Source organism: Phacochoerus africanus, chromosome 13 (genome assembly GCF_016906955.1).
Source record: "Phacochoerus africanus isolate WHEZ1 chromosome 13, ROS_Pafr_v1, whole genome shotgun sequence".
In the NCBI taxonomy this organism is placed as follows: domain Eukaryota; kingdom Metazoa; phylum Chordata; class Mammalia; order Artiodactyla; family Suidae; genus Phacochoerus; species Phacochoerus africanus.
The window spans coordinates 654,151-673,067 of record NC_062556.1 but is presented as its reverse complement, the minus strand read 5'-3'; the positions used below and the strand labels follow the sequence as shown (position 1 = coordinate 673,067).

Genomic DNA, 18,917 nt, shown 5'->3' with positions numbered 1-18,917 from the left:
GGAGTTCCCATCATGGCTCAGCAGAAACAGAGCCGGCTAGGATCCATGAGGATGGGTTCAATCCCTGGCCCCACTTAAGGATCTGGCGTTGTGCTGAGCTGTGGTGTAGGTCACAGCCACAGCTGGGATGCAGTCTTGCTTTGGCTGTGCTGTGGGCGAGCGGCTACAGCTCCAACTTGACCCCTAGTCTGGGAACTTCCACATGCCATGGTTGCGGACCTAAAAAGATAAAAAAGAAAAAAAAAACTTACTTGAAATTTTTAAATATCTTTCTGGGCATCTATCCAGAGAAAACCATGACTCGAAAAGACACATGTACTCCAATGTTCACTGCAGCACTCTTTTCACTAACCAAGACATGGAAACAACCTAAATGTCCATCGACAGAGGAGTGGATCAAGAAGATGTGGCCCGTATACACAATGGAATATTAGCCATTAAAAGGAACAAAATACCAGCATTTTTAGCAACATGGATGGACCTAGAAACGATCAGCCAGACAACGAGACGCCAACATCAAATGCTTTCAATGACATGTGGAATCTGAAAAAAGGACAGAATCAACTTCTTTGCAGAACAGATACTGACTCACAGACTTTGAAAAACGTATGGTCTCCAAAGGCAACAGTTTGGGGGGTGGAGAGATGCGTGGGGGTGTGGGGTGGAAATCCTATAAACTGGATTGGGATGATCATTATACCACTACAAATGTAATAAATTCATTGAGTAATAAAAAAATTTAAATATTTTTCTTATTCTATCAAAATATATAGTAAGAATGAAGTAAGTTTATTGCTTTAAAACAAATCCTCCCCAAAAGTTTTAAAATGAGGCTGTGGAGTTCCTGCTTTGGCGCAACAAGATCAGCAGTGTCTCTGCAGTGCCGGGACACAGGTTTGATCCCTGGCCCAGAACAGTGGGGTAAAAGGATCTGGCACTGCGGCAGCTGTGTCATAGGTCACAACTGCGGCTTGGATCTGATCCCTGGCCTAGGAACTCCACATGCCAGAGGCCAGCCAAAAATAAATGAATAAATAAAAATTTTAAAATAAAATAAATAAAATGAGATTGCAACAATAAATTCAATTCCTAAGCCAAATTTGGTGTTTTTGGCTGTGACCATGGCTCGCTGAAGCTCCTGACCCACAGGGACTAAACCCGTGCACCACAGCAGCAACCCAAGCAGCTACAGCAACAACACTGGGTCTTTGACCCACTGCGCCACAAGGGAACCCCTACTCCTAGGACTTTTGTCTTAATATTTATTTATTTTTATTTTTTTATATTTTTTTGTCTTTTTGTCCTTTTTAGGGCCACACCCGTGGCATATGGAGGTTCCCAGGCTAGGGGTCTAATAGGAGCTACAGCCACCGGCCTATGCCAGAGCCACAGCAATGCCAGATCCGAGTCGCATCTGCAACCTACACCACAGCTCAGGGCAACGCTGGATACTTAACCCACTGAGCAAGGTCAGGGATCAAACTGGCAACCTCATGGCTCCTCATCAGATTCGTTAACCACTGAGCCACATGAGAACTCCTGCTTCTAACTTTCAAGGGACTGCTATGAAGTTAAAAATAAAAGATTTTGTGTGTGTGTGTGTGTGTATTTATCTTTTGAGAGCCACACCTGCAGCATATGGAGGTTCCCAGGCTAGTGGTCTAATCAGAGCTGTTGCTGCCGGCCTACACCAGAGCCACAGCAATGCCAGATCCGAGGCGCGTCTGCGACCTACACCACAGTTCACGGCAATGCCAGATCCCCAAGCCACTGAGTGAGGCCAGGGATCGAACCCTCAACCTCATGGTTCCTATTTGGATTCGTTTCAGATGCGCCACAATGGGAGCTCCTAAAAATAAAAGAGAACTAAGAACAAACCCCAAACCTGATCACGTGATTTTGCAAACCTCTCTATACATTTTAACTCTACAATATACTTTTCAATAGTTGACAAAAATATATTCTGCAGTTACAAAGTGCTTCAAGTGTATAAAACTTGATCCGAAAAATTGATATATTTTAAATACTTTAAAATAAAAAACAGATATGCTCAAACGTATTGTAATCCAACTTTTAACAGACTTTAGGATGACCAACTTACCTTGGTACCAGGTTAAGTATTTGGTGCTGGCCTTCATAATTCTCTTCCCATTACTATTTTAACCACAGACAGAAGATTACAAAATGACTTGTTTACAAAATAGCTTGCAGGAGTTCCCACATCTGTGCAGTAGGTTAAGAAGCCACCTACAATAGCTCAGGTCACTGCAGAGGCTCAGGTTCAAACCCTGTCCCAGCACAGAGGGTTAAAGGATCTAGCATTGTCACAGCTGTGGCTCAGATTTCCCTGGCCTGGGAACTTTCAAATGCCTCCGGTGTGGCCATAAAAACATAAAATCAAAAAACAGGTTGCAGATATAAAAATTTGCAACACCAATTACATAAAATAATTTCCTTGCTGGTAAGCGGCAAAAATAAAAAATGAAGATAGTTCCCGTCACAGCTCAGCAATAATAAACCCAACTATTATCTATAAGGACTCGAGTTTGATCCCTGGCCTTACTCAGTGGGTCTGGGATCCGGCGTTGCCGTGAACTACAGCACAGGTCACAGATGTGGCTCAGATACGCCATGGCTGTGGCATAGGCCAGCAGCTACAGCTTTGATTTGACTCCTAGTCTAGGAACTTCCATTTGCCACGGGTGCACCTAAAAAGACACCAACAAAAAATTAAACTACAGTTGTTACCAAGAGCCCCATAGTTGGAATCAGGGATTTCTCCAACAGCAACTCTTTTCAGTGACAGCTGTATAGTTCTCACATATTGGAGTTGTCCATAAAAACTTTCAGACTTGAACAGCTTACAAATCCTGTTCAGTTCTAAAATCCCAATTCTGGAGTTCCAGTTGTGGCTCAGTGGGTTAAGAACCCGACTAGTATCCATGAGGACTCGGGTTATATCTCTGGCCTCATTCAGTGGGTTAAAAGAGCTGGTGTTGCTGTAGCCATGGCATAGGCTGGCAGCTGCAGATCTGATTCAACCCCTCGCTCGGGAACTTCCATATGCTGCAGATGCAGCTGTAAAAAGAAATAAATTAAAATTAAAAAGATTTAAAAATAAAAAATAAAATCCCAATTCTACGTTCTGACAGAAATAGAAGAAAATTAATCAACTGAAATAAAAAATTGGAAAATGCATGAAGTCAAAGCAATCTGTCTACTTGCTTCCTAACTTCAACTGCCCTACATAAAATACTGTTAGAGACTCCAGCGGGAGCAAACACTTGAGTTGGCTCATCTTTCATTGCCTAAAAAAACACACGCGGGGTTTCCGTCGTGGCTCAGCACTAACAAGCCCCACTAAGATCCATGCGGACTCGCGTTCAATCCCTGGCCTTGCTCAGTGGCTTAAGGATCCGGCGTTGCCATGAGCTGTGGTGTAGGCCAGAGGCTACAGCTCTGATTAGACCCCTAGCCCGGGAACTTCCATATGCCTCGGATGTGGCCCTAAAAAGACAAAAAAAAAACACAAAACACTCTCAAGTTGAATATGCCAAAGTTCTCTCATTATAGCTGTTATTCACTATATTAATACTTGTGAATGCTGTTAAATGGGACAGAGACAAGTATGAATGTCCAGATAGACAAAAGACATGACATTTCTAATTATCCCACACTGCTTGACAACAAAGACAGAGCTCCCGCATTCACACATATTCCTTCCATCGCAGTAATAACACAGAATCTGACTAAAGGTAAAAATGCCTTTTGTCTTAAATGCATTAAATTCAGGCACTTCTGTACCTCAAACAAGGGCAACATAGAGTAAAAACTTTTAAGAACATAAACTCTGTTGTTCCAGTCCCAGATCCACACAAATCTAAAACATTCATGTCAGCATCTAACACCCAAGTGATACAGAGTTGTATCACCACATAAGTTACCAAAAAAAAGTCCAGGCCATGAGATAATATAAGAAGAAGATGAAAAAGCAGGGACCACTCTGTATAGTTTCCTCAACTGTTTAAAAAGACAGGTGGAATGGAGTTTCCCGGTGGCACTACAGGCTAAGGATCCAGAGTTGTCACTGCTGTGGCCCAGGTTTGATCCATGGCCAGGAATTTCTGCATGCCTCAGGCATGGCCAAAAAAAAAAAAAAAAAAGACAGGCGCAAGGAACAAATACTATTTAAGGATGCATTAAAGAAAGGTACCATAAACATGAGAATGTCAAAACAGATCATAATTACATCTAAAAGCACCTAACTCACATTAAATGCAAAATAATTTAAGTATAATAAAAAACATTTCATCAACATCAATTAAAAATTGAGTTATCTTCATCTTATTGTATGGCACCTTTAAGCACCATTAGTTGGTGTTTTAAGTAAAGGAATTTTTAATTCCAAGCTAAATCATTAAGTAAAATAAGAACCACATCTCTTCAAAAACAGGAGGGGTGGGGGAGTAGTGGTTAGGGTAGACAGCCCTCTGGTAAGGGGAAAATCCACGTACAACTTATAGTTGGTCCTCCCTTATACTGAGTTCCTCTGTATCCACAAGCACAAATACCTTCAGATGGTGCAGTACTGCCATATTTATTATTGAAAAAATCCAGGTATAAGTGGACACACACAGTTGAAGCCCAGGAAGTTTAAAGGTCAACTGTATTTAAAAGAACCACAGCAGAGTTTCCAATGTGTCGCAGCAGAAACGAATCCGACTAGGAACCATGAGGTTTCGGGTTTGATCCCTGCCTTCGCACAATGAGTTAAAGATCTGGCATTGCCGTGAGCTGTGGTGTAGGTCACAGACGTGGTTCAGATCCTGCATTGCTGCAGCTGTGGTGTAGGCTGGCAGCTGTGGCTCCAATTGGACCCCAGCCTGGGAACCTCCATATGCCACAGGTGCAGCCCTAAAAAGCAAAAAATAAATAAATAAAACATAAAATAAAATAAAAGAACCTTGGCTTTCATGAGTATACATGTGTCGATTATACATTTGGTTATGTCCTCATCTCCGAATGTCTACTAGACAAACTCATTCAACCTTAGCGCATCAATATCACAAATAAGATCAAAGGAAAAAGATAAACCTTTTGTAAAAATATGTGGTGATAAAGCAAGCATTGCTCACCTAGCTGAAAGAGCAAATCTTTGTTACATTATATCTAAATGATCTAATGTCTGAAAAGAACTTTAAACTCATTACAAAACTTATATTCACTCAAGTTACAGTCTTGGAAAACTACTACAGATTCTAAATTGTACAAAGACACAATGAAAAAGAGAACATATTATTTCTTTTTTTGGGGGAGGACACACCGGCAGCACACTGAAGTTCCCAGGTCAGGGATTAAACCCTCACCACAGCAGTGACAACGCCTGATCCTCAACCACTAGGCCACTAGGGAACTCCAAGAATATATTATTTCTGATTCAAATGCATACTGTTAGGTTTTTTTGTTTTTGTTTTTTTATGGCTACACCCGCAGCATATCGAAGTTCCCAGGCCAGGAATTGAATTGGAGCCACAGCAGCAACCACAGGTGCAGCAACGCTAGATTCTTTAACCCACTGCACCAGGCAAGGAATCAAACCAACACTGCTACACTGATCCGAGCCACTGCAGTCTGATTCTTAAACCACAGCACCTTGGCAGCAACCTTTTTTTTTTTTTTTAAGGCACTAAAATAGTGATACCTGAGATGCTCCTATTTTTTTTCCTTTTTTGGGTGGGAGGAGGGTGGGCCACACCCGTAGCACATGAAGTTCCCGGGCAGGGATTGAACCTGTGCCACATCAGTGGCCACAGAGGATCCTTAACCAGGTGAGCCATCAGGGAACTTCACAACCATTTTTTAAACGGTACTCAATGAGATATAAACATTTTCTATTTGTTTACCCACTGTTTTCTAGGAAAAGAACACAGACAGGCCATTGTAACCTTCGAATTTTTTCACTGTTTCAATTTCTAAACTTGTAGAACAAATATATGCTCTAGAACAGGACAACACATTTGCTGAACTTAGACCTGTAATCAAACTGGTTCGGTTCCAATCCTTGCTTTACCAAATACTCCTACCTGGGTGTTTGCCTACGCCCGTTTCCTCCCCTACAAATCAGGAATAAAAACACTGGGTTTCCGTAAGGATTAAATTACTTAATACATGCTTAAATTAGTCTGGACGTGCTAAAAATTACACAATGCAAACGACAGGCACAGAGAGGTTCAAAATACTATTCTCGTTCATAAATTTGAAAGTTTCCATCATTAACTTAAAAAAAATTTAATTTAGTATTGTGCTGGCACACAATAGGGGCTCAATACATGCTGCAGGCTATCTGCCAAGATTCAAGTAAATAATAGGTGGAAGTGCCCAGCACCTGCCTAAAGTGGCGTTGGTTTAGTACAAGTTGCTACCCTGGCTTCTTCCATCAGTCAGTATTCAGCATACACTCATCAGCCATTACCTTTTGACCCACTGGGACTTAATATTCAGGCATAAGCTACTATGCAGATGACTCACCTCTGACAGAGATCTACCAGTTAGGATATCAACTGTCAGTGAGCTCCAGAGATACAATGTATTTATCCAGAATGCTAACTTCACTGATATTTTGTAACTAATTTCAATTGACCGGAAATGCCTGGTTATGTTTATTTTACTGTCTCCCACAGTACAAGACCGCCTTAAAACCAAAAAACTGCAAGCATTAGAGGAGAACTCTCAGTAACACGTTCAAGAGTAACTCAAGTGAAGACTAAGCATCACAAAAGATGAAGGACTAAGTAACCAGAGCAGTGGACTGCTCTGATCAGACACCAGTAAACTGAGACGTAGACTCATGCCCTTTCTTACGCAAACACATGAAAGAGATCTACCACCGCATGAACCCCAAGAGTCAAAACGTGTTTGTTATGTCACACAGCAAGAGTTAAAAAAGGATGTTCCTCCAATCCCTTCAATCGATTATCCATTGTAATGGAAGAAAAGTGTTAAAGATGGTTGCACACACAGCATCAGAAAGGAAACAACTTCAGTTCCCACCATGGAACTCTAGAGGGCACCAGCAATATGCCCTCCTTCGCACCACCCCTCCTCCCGGGTAACGTGAGCAGCTGCAGGAGCCCGTCGTCTGGTTGCTGAGGTTGGTATTGCAGCAGGAGAGATGTCTGCAGCGGTGCAAACAGCAGCGCCCACTCCCAGCTGCCTCACCAGCCATTACCCAGGCTTCGCCCCGGGGGCAGCTGCCACCCCGGGGAAAGCTCCTCCCACTCAAAATAACGGAGACGCACTAGTCCCCCAGGCCGAAGCCCTACAACCTGACAACGTCCTCTATGAGCCTCAAAATACGGGCAAAAGACTCACAATGGGGGTGCTTTCCTCCTCACGTTCTGCCAAAGATGCACCAGGTAGGGTGGAAGGCGAATCCTGGTCCTGGGGTAGGAGGAAAAATGAAACATGCATCAAGAACATCTAACCAGGTGGGAGAAGCAAGCCTTTTCCACCAGGAGGAGGCAGAGAAGGGAATAAGAGGTCAAGGAGCCTAGGACCTTCGATTGTTGCTCCCCAGCCCGTTACCAACAATCCCCTCCCATGTAAAGTAGAGCAAAACGACGTTAAATATTTATTTGGGACCAAAACCCACGTGAAAGGCAAAACCTGGAGGGAGGAGGCGGAGGACGGCGAGCCTGCTCCGGGAGGGAGAGGGGGAAGGGCGGGTGCAGCCTCGACGCCAGCGGGGAATCCTATCCCCCAATCGGCCCACCCAGCGCCATCCCCGACGCGCCGGCACCCACTCGGGGGCGGAGGGGGGGTTCGAGTCGCCGCCAGGCGGAAACCCCCTGCATTTGCCCCGAGCACTTGCCCAGGGCCCGAGATTTGCCCCCCCCCCTCCGCAGTCGGCGACCGGCAGCGCTGCCTCCCCGTCCGCCATTAGAGACCCAGCCAAACAATACGTGCGGAGCCGAGCCGCGCGCGCGCCGAGGCCGGGGCGGCCAAGGAGGGGACCAGGCGCAGGGCGCCCGCGCCCTCGCCCCCGAACTTGGAGACCTCGCGCCGCGCCTGGGAGGGTGCGAACGCGCCGCGAGCGCCCACGGAGGCGCCCCTCCCCCACCCACCCCACCCCCACCCCGCGACCCCCGCCGCCCGCCCCCACCCCGGGCGGCCCCGGGCGACCCCCGCCGCCGGCGTCCGCCTCACCCGGCCCTCGCGGCCGCGCCTGCACGCCCGCAGCCCGCGGGCCGCCCGCCAAGGCGCCTGGGACATGAGCGGAGCCGCCAGCAGCCCGAGGCCCGACGCGGCAGCGGCGACGGCGGCCGCGCCGCGGGCGCTCGTCCCGGGTCGGTGGGAGGCTCCGGAGGCTGCCCTCACCCATCTCCGCCTCCCGGCGCCTCCGCCTCCGCCTCCGCCTCCGGAGGCTGCGCCGCTCCCGGCCACCCCCACTGTCGGCGGCCCTGGGCTGGAGACACAGCGGGGACAAGCCTCACCCGGTTCTGGCTGCGGCTCCGCGGAACGAACCTCCCCGCCCCCGGCCCACCCCCCTTCGGGAACCAGCGCAACTCCGATCGGTCCAGTCCCGGCTTTAGCGCTGGTGAGGAGGCGGAGGCGGCGGCCGCGGCGGCGCGGCCCGACCCGCCAGGCCCCGCCCTCCGCGCCCTCACTGGCCGGCGTGGAAGGCGGGCCCGGCGCCGCGGGCACGCCCATTGGCTGCGTCCGCCTTCCTTCAGGACACCCTCGAGGGGCTGGCCCGACGGCTTGTCCGTCAGGCGCAGGCCACACCCCCGCGTCTCCGGTCCACCCCGCCCCTCCGCCCCCGCCCCCACCCCAGCCCGTCAGGGTCGGGCCGCCGACTCCCCTGCGCGCCGCACCGGCCGCCGTTCGGCCCCTGGCGCTCGGGGGCTGTCGGGGCCCCGCGGCCCAGGGGCCTCAGCCTGGGCGTCCGGCCGCTACGGCGGCTGCGAGCGACGCCGCGCGGGGAGCGCCGCGGCCTCGATGTCCCCAACGCCCTCCCTGTCCAGTGTCTGGCGGCCCCGGGAGGGGCGAGCGGGCGGGGGGGTGCGGCCACGGGGGCGGGAGCCGCGAGCCCCGGGCCGGGGGCGCCCGCGGGCTCCGAGGGCCGGCAGCGCTTCCCCTCGCCGCAGCCCCGTGGGGAGGCGTCCCCCGCTCCCGTCATGGCTGCGGGAGGAGGCGACGTCCTCCATCTTGTCGGGCTCGGGGGGCGGGGGGGGGCTGGGGGGCCGCCCCCACGCGTCCCGGGAAACCGGGCTGGGCCCCGCCGGGCGGCCGCGGGGACGGCGCCCGCTGCCGACTCGGCGCCCGGGAACCGGCCGGCGCGACGGGGCCGGACCCAGACGCCGCTCCCCGCCTCCGCCCGCCAAGATGGAGGCGCAGCGGGCTGCGCGAAGCGGGCGCCCGCCTGTCGGAAGGGCCGGGCCGCCCCGCGCCGGGGCCGCCGCCTCCCTGGCCCTGGGCGGACGAGGCCCCGCGCTCCCCGGCCGCCCGGGACGGGAGGGAACCCAGGGGCGGCCGGGCGGCCGCGCGGGCTCGACCGAGGAGCCTTCCGGGCCGCGGGGCCTCTTTTGTTCGCCGTCTACAGCTCGGCCCCGGGCGCACGTCACGGGCTGTGCGGGTTCCGCGGTTCCACGTCAGGGGGAGCTCGGAGGCCGCCCCGGCCCGGCCCGGCCCGGCCCGGCCTGGCGGCTGTCGGGGCTACTGAGCCCACGCTGTTGGGCACTAAATGGGTGAATAAGTTGGACCCAAATTTCATGGTGTTCTCACAACACTGCCTAGTAGTAAAGAGACACGAACGATGTTACATTTTAAAGTTCAATGCAATGATGAACAACATGAAGTTTTTAATGAAGTTACAGTCATGCATGAAGGTTTCACGAAGAACTGAGGTTTTAGAGACGCCACTCACTGAACAGTCTGGTAAAATATAAGACTCATAAATTTACAAATGAGGTAATTCTTCCACCTATGGAAAAATGCAGTAAATACACTCTTATCCTCATTTTTCTTTTTTTTTCCTTTTTTTTTTTTTGCTATTTACGGCCACACCTGCAGCACATGGAAGTTCCCAGGCCAGAGGCTGAACCGGCATAAGCCACAGCAAGTTGGATCTAAGCCACCTTTGCCGTCTATACCACAGCTCTAGACAATGTCAGATCTTTAACCCACTGAGCAAGGCCAAGGATCAAACTTGCGTCCTCATGGATACTAGTCTGATTTGTTTTCACTAAGCCGGGACAGGAACTCCAATATACCACTATTTAGATCGAAGGATATCCGTCATGTATTTCAACCCCCTTTCTCCAAAGGGTATCACCTATTTTTCTACAAACATTTCATTTCATTGTTATAAAACTTAAGTTTTCAATACGATAAAATAAGACTTTATCACACTGTTCTGTTTTACAGTGGCACTCCTGATGTCACTATCTTCACAACAGAAATGTCCTCTATTAGCAAATGTGGGGCACCATTGTAATAACTCCATGAAAACTTAACAACACCATCCTTTTCTGTTAACATGCACCATTGCAATAATTTCTCTTTATTGAGTTTACACTTAGTTTGAAGGCTTAAATAAAGATTCTTGCGAATAAACTCAGCCATAGACTTAGAGAATGCATTAGAGCAGTTTCCATCGTGGCACAGGGGAAATGAATCCAACTTAGGAACCATGAGGTTGCCGGTCCAATCCCTGGCCTCGCTCAGTGGGATAAGAATCTGACGTTGCCCTGAGCTGTGGTGTAGGTCACAGACGCAGCTCAGATCCTGTGTTGCTGTGGCTGTAGTATAGGCCTGTGGCTATAGTTCCAATTAGACCCTTAGCCTGGGAACCTCCTTTTGCCTCGGGCGCGGCCCTAAAAGAAAAGAAAAGATTCCACATACAAGTGATAACATAGAGTTTTTGTCTTTGTCTGACTTATTCTACTAAGTGTGATACCCTCTAGGTCCATCCATTTTGTTGCAAAAGACAAAACTTCATTCTTTTTACAGCTAAGTAGGAGTCCATTGTACATATGTACCTCATCTTCTTTATCCGTTAATATGATGATTAACAGTTAGGTTTTGGAGTTCCGTCGTGGTGCAGTGGTGAACGAATCCGACTAGGAGCCATGAGGTTGCAGGTTCGAACTCCAGCCTTGCTCAGTGGATTTAGGATCTGGTATTGCTGTGAGCTGTGGCATAGGTCGCAGACAAGGCTCAGATCCCGAGTTCCTGTGGCTCTGGCGTAGGCCAGAAGCTACAGCTCCGATTCGACCCCTAGCCTGGGAACCTCCATATGCCGAGAGAGCAGCCCAAGAAATGGCAAAAAGACAAAAAAAGAAAAAAAAACTTAGGTTTCTTCCAGACTTTGACGATTGTAAATGATGCTGCTATGAACATTGCAATGCATATATCATTTCAAATTAATGTTTTCACTTTCTCTCTCTCTCTCTCTATGCTCAAGAGTGGAATTGCTAGATAACTAATAGTAATTCTACTATTAGTTTTTTGAGGAACCTCCCTACTGTTTTCCATAGTGGCTGCACCAATATTCATTCTCACAAACAGTGTAATGTGTTCCCGTTTCTCCACTCAATAGCTCTTCTGACAGGTGTGAAGGAATATCATATTGTACTTTTGATTTGCATTTCTCTGATAATTAGCAATGTTAAGCATCTTTTCATGTGCCTGTTGGCCATCTGTATGGCTTCTTTGGAAAAATGTCTTTTCAGGTCTACCCATTTTCTTTTTATTGCTTTCTTTCTTTTTTTTTCTTAGAGCCACACCTGCAGCATATGGAGGTTCCCAGGCTTGGGGTCAAATAGCAGCTACAGCTGCCAGCCTACACCACAGCCCCAGCAACGCTGGACCCGAGCCAAGTCCTCCACCTACACCACAGCTCACGGCAATGCTGAATCCCCAACCCACTGAGCGAGGCCAGGGATTGAACCCGCATCCTCATGGATACTAGTCGGATTCATTTCTATTGAGACACAAGGGGGAACTCTCCAGGTTTGCCAATTTTCTAATCAGAGTATTTGATTTTTTTTATATTGAATTGTATGATGTGTTTTTATGTTTTTGATAATAACCCCTTATTGGTCATATCATTTACAAACATTTTCTCCCATTCAGTAGGATTTTCATTTTGTCAATGTTTTCCTTTGCTCTGTGAAAGCTTTTAACTTTAATTAGATCCTATTTGTTTATTTTTATTTCCATTACTCTAGGAAATGGAGCCAAAATACTATTGCTTCGATTTATGTCAGTGTTCTCCCTATGGTTTGTTTTCTTTTCTTTTTTTTCTTTTTTTTTTTTTTTTGTCTTCTTTGCCATTTCTTGGGCTGCTCCTGCAGCATATGGAGGTTCCCAGGCTAGGGGTCGAATCAGAGCTGTAGCCGCCAGCCTACGCCAGAGCCACAGCAACGGGGGATCCGAGCCATGTCTGCGACCTACACCACAGCTCACGGCAACGCCGGATCCTTAACCCACTGAGCGAGGCCAGGGATTGAACCCGCAACCTCATGGCTCCTAGTCGGATTCGTTAACCACTGAGCCACAACAGGAACTCCTATGGTTTGTTTTCTGTGTGTGTTTTTCTTTTTTCTTTTGGGTCCCAACCCTGGGCATATGGAACTTCCCAGTCTAGTGGTTAAATTGGACCTGCAGGAGTTCCTGTTGTGGCACAGTGGTTAACGAATCCGACTGGGAACCATGAGGTTGCGGGTTCGATCCCTGGCCTCGCTCAGTGGGTTAAGGATCCGGCGTTGCCGTGAGCTGTGGTGTAGGTCGCAGACTCGACTTGGATTCCACGTTGCTCTGGCTCTGGCGTAGGCCGGCGGCTACAGCTCTGATGAGACCACTAGCCTGGGAACCTCCATATGCTGTGGGAGCGGCCCTAGAAAAGGCAAAAAGACGAACAACAACAAAAAAAATTGGAGCTGCAGCTGTGGGCCTGCATCAAAGACACGGCAACACCGGATCCATAGCTCATGGCAACCCCAGATTCTCAAGCCATCGAAGGAGGCCAGGGATCGAACCTGCATGTTCATGGAGACTAGTTGGATGTGTAACCCGCTGAGCCACAACAGAAACTCCTGTGTAGCCTATGTTTTCCTCCAGGAATTTCATGGTATCCAGTGTCACTATTGACCTTTAATCCACTCTAAGGTTGGTTTTTTTGTTGTTGTTTTGTTCTGCTTTTGCCGTACCCACAGCATATGGAAGCTTCATTGATGAGCTTTAGGAGTTTTTGGTAGGTAACATTCCCAGGCCAGGGATCGAATGGGAGCCCTAGCTGAGACCTACAGCATAGCTGCGGCAACACTAGATCTTCTGCCCACTGTGCCACATAGGAACTACCGAGAATCTTCAAATTTCATTCTATTACATGTAGCTGTGCAGTTTTCTCAGCACTAATTATTAAAGAGACCATCTTTTGTCCATTGTATATTCTTGCCTCCTTGGCCATAAGTGCAGGGGGTTATTTCTGGGCTATCTATCCTGTTCCCTTAATCAATATGTCTAGTTTTTTGTTGTTGTTTGTTTGTTTTTAAGGACAGCAAACAGGGGATTCCCATTGTGGCTCAGTGGCAATGAATCCGACTAGTATCTATGAGGATGTGGGTTTGATCCCTGGCCTTGTTCAGTGGGTTAAGGATCTGGCATTACCAGGAGCTGTGGTGTAGGTTGCAAAGACAGCTAAGATCTACTATGGCTGTGGCTGTGGCATAGGCCTAGGAACTTCTATATGCTGCGGATGTGGCCCTAAAAAGCAAATAGTAATAATAATAAACAGGGTTCTAGGCCACACTATGATTACATGGCTTACCGCAGTTCGAAAAACATTATTCTTGGGGAGGGAGTGGGATGGATTGGGAGCCTGGGATTAATAAATGCAAACGATTGCTTTTGGAGTGGATTAGCAATGAGATCCTGCCGTGTAGCACTGGGAACTATGTCTAGTCTCTTATAACGCAGCACGATAATAGGAGAAAAAATAATGTATACATGTATGTGTAACTTGGTCACCATGCTGTACAGCAGGAAAAAAATTGTGTGGGGGAAATAATAAATAAATAAATAAATAAATAAATAAGAAAGAAAGAAAGAAAACAGAAAACATTACTGAGAAAGCAATTCATGGATAAGTTCAAATTGTAAAATAAATTTCCAATTGTCATTTTGTTTCTTTCTTTGTTTTTTTTGTTTTTTGGCCAACCTGAGGCATGTGGGGTTCCTGGGCCAGGGATCAGGTCTGAGCCACAGCCATGGCAAGTCTGGATCACCAGATCCTTTCCACTGTGCTGGCCAGGGGTCGAACCAGTGCTCCAGAGACACCACCAACCCCGTTTTGCCAACCAGCTGGGGAACTCCCAACTGTCATTTTTTAAATGGAATAAAGAGAAAAGAATTGGGCGAGTTCCTGTTGGGGCTCATCGGTTAACGAATCTGACTACCATCCAAGAGGTCGCAGGTTCAACCCCTGGCCTTGCTTAGTGGATTAAGGATCCAGCGCTGCCGTGAGCTGCAGTGTAGCTCACAGACTCAGCTCAGATCCTGCATTGCTGTGGCTGTGGTGTAGGCCAGTGGCTACAGTTCCATTTCAACCCCTAGCCTAGGAACTTCCATATGCTGCTGGTGTGGCCCTAAAAAGACAATAAATAAATAAATAATAAAAACTGTTTTTCGAAAGAAAGAAAGAAAAAGAAAAAAGAATTGCGGAGGTCCTGCTGTTGTGCGGTGAGTTAATGATCAGGCTTGACCCTGAGGTGCAGGTTTGATCCCTGCCCAGTGTAGTGGATAAATCTTCCAGCTTGCAGCTGCTGTGGCACAGATTTGATCCCTGGCCTGGGACCTTCCATATGCCATGAGGACGGCTAAAAAAAGAAAAGAAAAAAAGTATTGTAATCAAAATTAGAGTCTACAAGCTTGATGAGACAGAAAAGTTTCAGTGACTCCAGTTTAATAGTACTGGAGTTTCCACTGTGGTACACCGGAAATGAATCTGACTAGTATCCATGAAGATTCATGTTCAATCCCTGGCCTTGCTCAGTGGGTTAAGGATCCGGCGTTGCCTTGAACCGTGGTGTAGACTGCAGACACAACTCGGATCCCGTGTTGCTGTGGCTCTGGCGTAGGCCGGCAGCTACAGCTCCAATTCGACCCCTAGCCTGAGAACCTCCATATGCCAAGGGAGCGGGCCAAGAAATGGCAAAAATACAAAAAAAATTTAAAAAAATACCAGATATAATGATAAGTGCTAGGGAATAATTGAAAAAGATATAATCCCTGCTCTCATGGAAAGTATAGTCTAGACTAGCCTAGAAAGAGCCAACACAGAGAGAATCAATTAAATGAATAAAATAATTAGGGTTGAGTGCTAGGAAGGAAATAAACAGAGCTCCTTTGTAGCGAATATCAATAGAGACCTAAGCTAATGACCATGGGAGACCTTTCTGAGCAAATAACATTTAAATTGAGATCTGTCCTCGGAGAAGCATTAGAGTATCAAGGGGAATCTTATTCTAAACTGCAGGAAAAGCAGGATGTAAGCTTCTCCTAAGAGGCGGAAGGTCAGTAGGATAGACCGAGGGGGGTCAGGGAAGGAGTGGCTCTCAAGGAAGTCACAGCAAGAGCGGCTCCACCTGGGTTTTGTGGGCCCTGCTAAGGAGCTTGAACTTTCTTCTAGCGCATGGAGAGGGTTTCGAGCGAAAACGTGGTTCAGTATTTACATCAGTGTCAAGCAGATAACCACCGCCACGTTGCGGAGGACGGCTAGGGCGGAGCAGTCTTGGGGACGCTGTGGAGGAGCGGGGGCAAGAAGTGGCGCTGCGAGCCCCAGAGGGAGGCAGAGCCGGCCGTGGGTTAGGCGAGGATGCAAGGGGGTGTGGCCCAGAGTGAGCCCCGAGGTCACTTCTAAGACTTAGAAGCTGGTTTAACATTTAGACCAAAGGCTTTCTGTCTGGTATCAAAGTATGAGCACATCTGATCAATTTCAGATGTGAGAACACTCACAAAAATTAGAAGCTCTCTCTCCAGAAGGGCAGCAGAGAGGAGGCATCCTAAATAGAACAATAAATTAATCCTAATTTCACTTCACTGGATTTGTGAAAAAAACACAGTCTGAAATTTTATGAGTAAAACATTATTGAGAGGTTTACTTATGCATGCTTTTCACTTTTTCCCACAAACTTAGAAAAATAGCTGTTAGGAGTACGTTAATGCTTCTGCGTACAAATAAATGACTGTTTTTTGTAACCAATTTCAAAGCCGTCCACGTTGTTTTTCTAATTTAATTATTTCTCATAATATCACAACAGTTCTTTATAATATTAGCAATAACCTTCAAGTGTTTTTTCCTTCATTTTGTTCTCGTTTTCTCTTTTTCAGTCAAATGAACTGTGCAACTGTCCATGATACCTGACTTGCCCAGGTGTGTGTGTGTGTGTGTGTGTGTGTGTGTGTGTGTGTGTGTGTGTGTATAAAATCACCCAGCTGCTCAGGTGTCTACATATAAATACCTAGCTGCCCAAGTGTGTACACAGAGCCACCCAGCGACCAGGCATCTGTGTATATATGTATAGGAATGTATTCAGTGCAGGAATGTCTATCAGTCACCTGGGCAGCTGGGCGTCTGTGTTCTCTTCCAGGCGTTTGGTGGTGTCTTGTCGTGGGTTTGTCTTTAAGCCATTTTGAGTTTGTTTGAGGGCATGGTGTGAGAGCTGTTCCACTTTCATTTCATATATGTTCATATAAAATCACCCAGCTGCCCAGGCGTCTATCGATCATGGAGCAGCCGCCCAGGTATGCACGGATAATCGCCCAGGTGCCCACGTGTACCAGAAGACCCAGGGTGGGGACGCCTGGCCCGGCGTGGCGCCGCTCTAGGGGGAACCACAGGCGCCCTGCTGCGGGTCACATCCAGAGGGACACGCGGCGCCCCTGCCCGGAGTGCGCCCCACCTCTGCGCCCGCGGCCCGCCTCCGCCCGCGGTCGAGGGGCCTCGCAGGGCAAGAGGAAGCTTCGAAGCCGCAGAGCGGGCGGAGGGGCGTCCGGGGCGCAGGCGAGGGAGCCGGCGCCAGAAGCGGGCGCGCAGGCGGGCCTGGGGGGGGCCTGGGGCCCGGGCCGGGCGACGGACGGGCCGCGGCAGGAGCCGGCGCCGAGCCGGAGCATCGCCGGGGCAGGAAGAGCCCGGCGGAGGGAGGGCGCCCGAGGTTCGAGGGCCGGCCCTCGCCGCGCGCCGCTCCAGAGACCCCGGCCCGGACGGAGCCCGCGGAGCTGGGCGGTCTCGGGCCGAGCCCGGGCCCGGGGAGGGAAGGGGGCAGCGCCGGCCGAGGGTGGGACGAGCGCGGCGGGGCCCGAGCCAGGGCGCGGGCGCGGGGCGGGGCAGCGGCACTCGCGCGCCCGGGGGAGCGGGCGGGGGTGGCGGGGGCAGCCCCGGAGCCCGGCCGCGGAGGGCGCCCCTCCGGCGAGCACGGCCCGGCTGCCCGCCCCGCAGGCCCGCCTCGCAGCTGCTCCCCGCCGGCCCGCGGCTCTGGGCGGGAGGGCCGAGGCCAGCCCCGGCCCGGGGGAACGCAGGCGCTCCAAGGCCTCTTTTCCGGCTCTGGGATCCCTCCAGGTCGTCTGCCCTTGGCCCTGGCCTCTCGCAGGCGGGGACGTCTGGAAAGAATTCAGCCTTAGACCAGCGCAGGGGCTTACGAAGGGCTCGAAACTTCCGCTGGTCCTTCACCGCTCAGTTGGGATCAGACCGAGGCCTGAGTGAGCCCCTGCCTCGCCTCCCCCGCCCCTCGTTTGGCTTTTTAGGGCCACACCCGCGGCATATGGAGGTTCCCAGGCTAGGGATCGAATGGGAACTTCAGCGGCTGGCCTACACCACAGGCACAGCTGCGTCTGCGACCTACACCACAGCTTACAGGAACCCCAGATCCTGCACCTACTGAGCGAGGCCAGGGATGGAACCTGCAACCTCATGGTTCCTGGTCGGATTCGTTTTCGCCCCGCCCCAAGGGGAAGAACTCCGCGGCCCCTTTTTTATCACCATCTCTTGGAGGATTGATTCTTCTCCTGGGTGTCTGGATTCCTCCCATACCCTCCACTTCGGGCCACCAGACCCTCTGTCTGTCCCCACCTGCATGGTGGCCACAGGAGGGTCTCCAAGCCTGTGCTCTGCTCTAGCCAAGGACATAGAGGACAGGAGGGACAGCAGGCTCCGGGGTCCTCTTTTTTCCTCTTGCGTCCTGGTCGTCTTAGGGGCCTGCACAGCATCCCACTTGTGAGAGCCTGAAGGACCTACAAAGCCGCAGATCTCACCCCCAGGCCCCTGGGTCATGCACCCTGGCATCCTTGGTGCCACCTTCCCCTGCCACCACTGCACTAGCCACCCGCCCCTGTGACAGTGTCTGTGCTGTACAGTAGGCCCTGGATGACTATCTATTTAGTGTATAGTAGTGCGGATGCATTAATCCGAAACTCCTAATTTGTCCCTCGTCTCAACCTTTCCTCTTTGGTAACCATAAGTTTGTCTCAAACTCTGCCAATCTGTTTGTTTTTTCGAATGTTTATTTTATGAGTAAGCTGATTTGCACCATTTTAAAATTTTATTTATTTATCTTTTTAGGGCCGCGCCCATGGCATATAGAAGTTCCCAGGTTAGGGGGTCAATGGGAGCGGCAGCTGCCAGCCTGTGCCACAACCACAGCAAAACAAAATCAGAGCCTCGTCTGAGACCTACGGCAACGCTGGATCCTTAGCCCGTTGAGTGAGGCCAGGGATTGAATCTTCATCCTCATAGTTACTAGCTGAGTTCATTCCCACTGAGCAGCAGTGGGAATTAGCTGCATCATATTTTTAGGTTCCACAAATAAGTGATACTTGTCTTTATCTGAGTTCTTCACTTAGTATAATAATCTCTACGT

General features: G+C 49.6%; 1 protein-coding gene across 2 annotated transcripts in view; it reads right to left on the bottom strand.

Moving 5' to 3' along the window:
* The window catches only part of LOC125113579 (zinc finger MYM-type protein 2), a 64,889-nt gene extending 56,965 nt beyond the window's left edge, over positions 1-7,924 (bottom strand). For both annotated transcript variants that reach the window (XM_047756391.1, XM_047756392.1), the window contains exon 1: positions 7,372-7,924. In XM_047756391.1, the coding sequence (XP_047612347.1) occupies positions 7,372-7,466 (95 nt within the window). In that variant the 5' untranslated portion in view covers positions 7,467-7,924. The remainder of the gene's footprint in view (positions 1-7,371) is intronic.
* Between the last annotated feature and the right edge of the window lie 10,993 nt (positions 7,925-18,917).